Source organism: Dendrobium catenatum, unplaced genomic scaffold (genome assembly GCF_001605985.2).
Source record: "Dendrobium catenatum unplaced genomic scaffold, ASM160598v2 fragScaff_scaffold_343, whole genome shotgun sequence".
NCBI classification, from domain to species: domain Eukaryota; kingdom Viridiplantae; phylum Streptophyta; class Magnoliopsida; order Asparagales; family Orchidaceae; genus Dendrobium; species Dendrobium catenatum.
Genome location: NW_021318805.1, coordinates 240701 through 247420, shown reverse-complemented (window position 1 = coordinate 247420; position 6720 = coordinate 240701). Strand labels below are relative to the sequence as shown.

General features: G+C 33.6%; 1 protein-coding gene across 1 annotated transcript; it reads left to right on the top strand.

Moving 5' to 3' along the window:
• Window positions 1-214: 214 nt before the first annotated feature.
• Window positions 215-2784, top strand: LOC110104734 (ACT domain-containing protein ACR8). Its single transcript, XM_020833968.2, has 5 exons — window positions 215-623; window positions 972-1017; window positions 1101-1850; window positions 1928-2032; window positions 2234-2784. The coding sequence occupies exons 1-5, from the start codon at window positions 562-564 to the stop codon at window positions 2603-2605; spliced, it is 1335 nt and encodes a 444-aa protein (XP_020689627.1). The 5' UTR covers window positions 215-561; the 3' UTR covers window positions 2606-2784.
• The last annotated feature ends 3936 nt before the right edge of the window (window positions 2785-6720 follow it).

Genomic DNA, 6720 nt, shown 5'->3' with positions numbered 1-6720 from the left:
TGAATTTATGTATATTTTCATACAAAATTAAAATTTTAATATTTAATGTCTTTTATTTTTATGTACCAAAAATATATTATATGTTCCATTTTAATTTTTAAAACTATTTTAGAAAAATTAGATCATTATATTCTCCCATAATTTTTTCTTTTCGATCATAGGGACAGGCTATCGTATAGTGATACGGACTGCATCAGAGCACTAATCATCGAGATATGAGCTATTATCGTGATTAGGCACTAATTAATTATATTTTCAATATTGTAAATAATTAGTATTAACGATGGAGTGTCGCCGCCCACCCATTTCCCAGTCGGGTTGTCTATCGGGTCAGCAGGTGGCCCAACCCTTGGACAGGTGTGTTCAAACTTCAAACTATTTGACCCTCGTAATTCCGTTAACACTTTCGGGTTCTCTTTAAATACGCCAGAGAAAGACTCCAACCTCAGATCTTCTCTGTTCTGAAAAGGCGAGAAACTGAAACCAGAGAAAAAGCGGCTGCGAGTCTCGATTTGGAGAGAGAAGGTTCTGATATTCGTCTCACTGATAGAGAACAAAGATATGGATTGGACAGCATCGCTTGATGAGTACCAGAAGCTTGTTATCCGGATGAACACGCCAAGGTTAGGGTTTCCCTTTCTTTTTTTTTTTTTAATACTTTCATGATTTTGCACTCCTGATTTCACGCTTGCTCTGATTTGGAATTTTAGAGTTCAGGGTTTTATTCGATTTTTTTTTTGTGAATTTTTTTGATGTGGTTTCAACGTTTGATTTGGTCTTCAGTGGAGAGTGTTTCCACGACTATTGTTTGAAATATTCGCGCGGATTGGAAATTTTCTCCACGCGCTCTTTTGCTGTGATTCTATTGGCTCCGAAAAAAATTTCGACTATATCAGATCTGGAATTCTTCTCTTTAGACTCGATGGGACCTCCCTCGTTGTTTACTTTCTTTTTGAATTCTTCATTTTCAGGGTTGTGATCGACAATGCAGTTTGTGCCACCGCAACTTTGGTCAAGGTAACCTCTCGGCGTTGTTGTCTTTTCCCCCAATTTAATCCAGAGTTCGATGTAAGTGGAATGCTTCATTGTTTTGAATCCAGGTTGATAGTGCGAGGAAGGATGGGATTCTCCTCGAGGCGGTTCAGGTGCTTACTGATCTTGACCTCTCGATCAAGAAGGCTTACATCTCCTCCGATGGCCGGTGGTTCATGGATGTCTTCCACGTCACCGACCAGTACGGCGAGAAACTCGCCGATGAGAGGGTAATTTCTGACATAGAACGGTCCCTCGGCGCTAGCGATGAGGCTGCTGTCGTCTCCGCAGGCATGGATCCTATCACTACCCTAGAACTCACCGGAGGGGATCGCCCTGGTCTGCTTTCCGAAGTCTTCGCCGTACTCTCCGATCTCCATTGTATCGTCGCCGAGGCCAAGCTCTGGACCCACAATGGCCGGATCGCCGCGCTCATCTTTGTCAAGGAAGAGGACTCGGGGTTACGTATTGAGGATTCGGAGAAGATCCGCCGTATTGAAGCGCGCCTACGCAACGTCGTCCGCGGAGCCACCACCGCCGTCTCTTCCTCCTCCATCACCGCCTCCTCTGGTGGCACCTACGTTGATCGTCGTCTCCACCAGATGATGTTCGCCGACCGCGACTACGAACGCGGCAACTCCGGCGTTAGCGAGACTTCCGTCTCCGTCCAGAACTGGACTGAGCGGGGGTACTCCATCGTTAACGTTCAGTGTCGCGACCGCCCGAAGCTTCTATTCGACGTCATCTGCACCCTCACCGACATGGAGTACGTCGTCTTCCACGGCACCATCGACACCACCGGAGATCGCGCCTGCCAAGTAACTGCTTGCTCCCCTTCTCCCTATTCGAAATTCCCTTTTCCGAACACATCGATCTCACCCTTTAAAGATTACAGGAATTCTGCATTCGCCACTCGGACGGGAGCCCAATCAGCTCCGAAGCAGAAAGGCAAAGAGTTATACAATGCCTGCAAGCAGCCATCGACCGCAGAGCATCCGAGGTTTCTTTTCACATTCATTTATCTGCGACTACAAAACCTACCATCATATTTTTTTTAGGAACTTATTCTGATTCTTTCAGATGCAACTGAAAGAGGTTGATAGAGCAAAGTTGTCATACATTAGATAAAAAATATATTAAGATGATTATTCGGCTCAAATAAACTCTATGATAATCTGCTCACTTTCTTTGTTTCAATCAGGGTTTAAGATTAGAGCTATGTGCAACAAATGATCGATCCGGGTTACTCGCAGAGGCCACGAGAACATTTAGGGAGAATGGGCTCTCTGTCACAAGGGCGGAAGTGTCCACCAAAGGGGATATGGCATTAAACATGTTCTATGTGACAGACGCCGCCGGCCACCCAACCGATCGAAAAACAATCGATGCTGTTATCGAGCGTGTCGGCGCAGGCCGGCTAAAGGTCTATGAGGACCGATCGAATCACACTAAACATATACAACCCAATTCAGCCCAAGAAGAATCGTCGATCGCCAGCGCCGGTCTTCTATACCTAGGCAGCTTGGTAAGGAAGAATCTATACAATTTGGGACTCATCAGATCATGTTCTTAGTGAAACCTCCAGTACATAAAAAATGACAAGTCACCAATGTTATTTGTTAGAGCAGCATATACAGCAAAGATAAACAAAGAAAAGGGTGATTGTGGTTATTAGATATAAATCAGAAGGATCTGAGCACTTTGAAGTTGGTTAAGGTTAGATAGAAATGTTTACGTACTATTTATATATCTAATTCTTAAAATATTAATATTATATGTTTATCATTTATATACAAATTTAATATCAAATAGACCACTCATATAATTTATTTCTACCATTTTATAAACTTTAATATTTTATTCCATGTATTTAAATTTGTTCTACTAGTGATAGACATGTAATATTAATATTTTGGATGTTAGATATGTAAATAATATGAAATAAAATGATATGTATGTAAATCCCCCTTGATTGTATTAAAAATAAAATAATTTATAAATAATATTAAAGCAATTTTTATATTATATTTTAAATAAAAAGATGTTGACAATAATCTTCAAAATTCTTCTCAATCGGACTAATTGCTTCTTATTTAGTTATTGTGAGTCAGCAACAATATCTCACTATGTGAGTTGGCGCCTATATAAATTTTATTTCTTTTTTGTGTCTTAGCTAATCAAATGAATGTTTGTTTAACTGAAATTACCTTTTTAATCCCACAAATCAAAATTTCTATAATTATTATGATAAGTTTAGAGATATCATAGAGCTTTCCAACCATTCAATTTGGCCTGGTGATTAGATTGGGTTAAGAAACAATATTTTAGAAGGATTCTAATCTACAATTAATCCTGACCATTCATTCTGATTTGATGGGTAAGATAGCTTGACGGCGTTATTAACGTGTTGATGACGTGAATGTTGGCGAGGGAAATAGATATTTTTCAAAGTAAATTAAATTAAGCAGAAAAAAAGGTAAACAAATATCACATGCAGTGTTTTTGAGAAGACATTTGCTAATGTTTTCTATTGCTGCAATTTTTTAACAAAAAATAATTACATTTATGAAGATTGAGTAATGCAATACTCCCTCCTCTACTAACAAAAAAATTATATATATATATATATATATTAGAGGAGTATTAATCATATTTAAAAAAAAAATCAACATTGAGTTTGCTTGATGTTGTTCGGGCTCTATTTAGATTAATAGGCTTTATTAGAATTAGATATTTTTTTTGTTTGGTTCGATCAAAGTTCAGAATAAGAGCAAATTGACTCAAAATATTTTGGTTTAGTTGGATTCTACTAAGGCAATTAAGTTGAACATTTCAAGTTGGCCTAGTCAATTCGATTTTAAGCTTCCTCCCTAGCCTTACAACCACACACCTTAAGAGATTTTGAGAGAACCATCCTAAGAGTGAAGATCATGTGAGCATCTAATGCAAAGAGTCATGGCACATGTAAGAAAAAGTTGAATCTAATATAAATTAAAACTAGTATGGTATAAGTCATTGTTATAGAAAAAGGGACTTCGAGTTTTAAAGGTTTGACAATGAAGATTATCGATTTTAGTTGAGGGTGAGTAATAGTCGATAGATGATAACATTCGTCAGTATCATCCTATCATAGCTAAATGAATCATTAGAAAATGGATAATGGCGACTAATTGCTTATGGTAGAAGTTAGGTGTTAGAAGTTGATCAGAGCAGATGTCGTTCATGCTAGAGGGATGACTAGGCAACAAAGAAAGGCGGGGAAGAAGTGTGGAGAAGAAAAATTGTAAAGCATGCTAATTTGGTTCCATAAAATGATAAGAGTTAAGAATTTTTCGAGTCCATAAATTCTTTCTACCAAAAAATCATCATTAAATATAAAATAAACCTTATTTTTAGATTTTAATTATCATTGGATAATATGAAAGTATCATCCTTGTTTTTTTGATAATCATGCTATTTTAATGAACTATTATAACTTAGACTCATCTAAGTTGATATGCTTGTTTTTAACTATAAAAAATAAAATTTAGAGAGCATTTGACTTCTCAATTGCCTAAAGAAGTTTCTAACTATGCCTATTTATTAGTAAATGATCTTGTATCCTACTTCACTTCATAAAATATTTAGCATAAAATTTTTCTTAAAAAAATTATAGGTGCAATATCCAAAAAAATTTTTATGTAATGTGTGAAGATAGATATCCTTGAACTATCAATATCCAAAAATATTTTTAAATAAATAAAATGGTATATTATTAAAAAATAATACTTGTTATGTATCACTTATGCCAATATTATCATTTTTTATAAATAATTTAGATAAGAGTAAAAAAAAAATTAATTTCATCATATCATCTTTCAAAACAACTGAAATAACTCCTAAAGGTGAATTAAATCTAATTTACTATTTAAGTAGGATATAATTTTCTCGAGTCTTTCTACTTATATTAATTTTCTCTTACATATAGGAGACCTCATAGCTCTTTTATATGTGACAGTCTGATAATATATAGGTCGATAAGTAAGAAAGTTAGATGAGCACCTGTAGTAAAAAATATTACACTTTATTTGATCTCGTATTATATTTCAAAATCAAATTTATTCATGCTTAGGATGAGATTCAATCAAAATTTTAGATCATAAAAAATTAGGGTTTAATAAGATTGATTTTTGGACCAAATTTTAGTCTATTCGATTTTAAATGCAATAAAATTAAAAGATTCAAAATGACTAGTTATGTAAATTAAATCAATCAAATGCAAACCCTAACGAGACTTTATATAATTTATAAAATCATTCATAATTTTTTGCTACACATTCTTGATGCCTTTCCTTGTTAGAAAATGTTGATGCTTTGTTAAATGATTAATTTGGTCAAATGGAAGGCCAAATTAGTTAATTAAAGTAGCATTATATCTTTTAAATAAACTAATTAGCATTTCCTAACCACTATCAATCATTCAAATGGGCTAAACTTAATGTAGGCTTCGTTTGGGCCGGCTTTTTTATTGCTTTCTAAAACAGAGTTTTAGTATAAAAATAAAAAAATTTGTACTAAAACTCCGTTTTAGAAAGCAGTAAAAAAGTCGTCCCAAACGAAACCTTAATCTTTGTTATAATTAAAAGCAACTCAATTTTAAATTTGGCCATATGAGAAAATATCATTATGCTACTAATTTTTCTTTTAATTAATTACTTTTTCCTTTCTATGAAAAGACTTATATGAACTATAACCTTTTTTTTTCATTATTTGGTGAAAATTAAATTTTAAAATCATTTAATAAAGAAAATGTTGAAAATATTTGAAATAAGGATGTGATGAAAAAGTAGATGTTACTCACATCCTAAAACCTAAATAAAAATAGTGATATGGTATAATGAATTAGGCAAATGTATATTTAATTTATTTTTTCTAATAAATAATAATTTCATTTTCTTGTGTATAACATAAATTTCTATAAAATATATAGGCTTCGATTGGGACATGTTTCTTACTGCTTTGCTTTTCATATCGCAAGCACAATTTCTTTTTAGTCATTATTTTTAAAGCTACACAAGCTAACACAAATGCGAACCAAATCTTACACGGCTTGACCCGAATCCAACTTCTCCATGTTGAGTTCAAGTCCGGCTTTTATGTTCGGTCAAAGAGTAAAACCCTTAATATCTCTGCACCAATATATTTTTTAATCATTTTATGTATACATGACTAATATACAATAACTAAAATCTAATTTGTCTTAACATTGTTGTGATTGACTTTAAGACCACGAGCTCCACATTCTTAAAGTAAATGTGGGGCCTAAAGAGAACTATTTATGTGTAGTTCAAAACTTTATTTAACTCATTGTGTCATAAAAAATATGTTTATTGAAGAAATATCACATATTACCTTAAATAGGTATCCAAAATGATTTCACTCTTAATTTAATATTAAATAAATAAAAATAATATCATATCATAGGACTGATATTTATTTACAATAATGCCATTGCTCTCGAATAAATTTATGTCAAATTTGATTAAATATAGTTCTATTTTTATGGGTATATCCGTATATATATATATATATTAGAAAAACCAATTTAAAGAAAAAAAGTTAAATGAGAAAATAATTTATACCCTCTAAAAAAATCCTAAATTATATTTACTTTGATGTTTCTAGCCAACAAAAGCTCCAATGCACTCA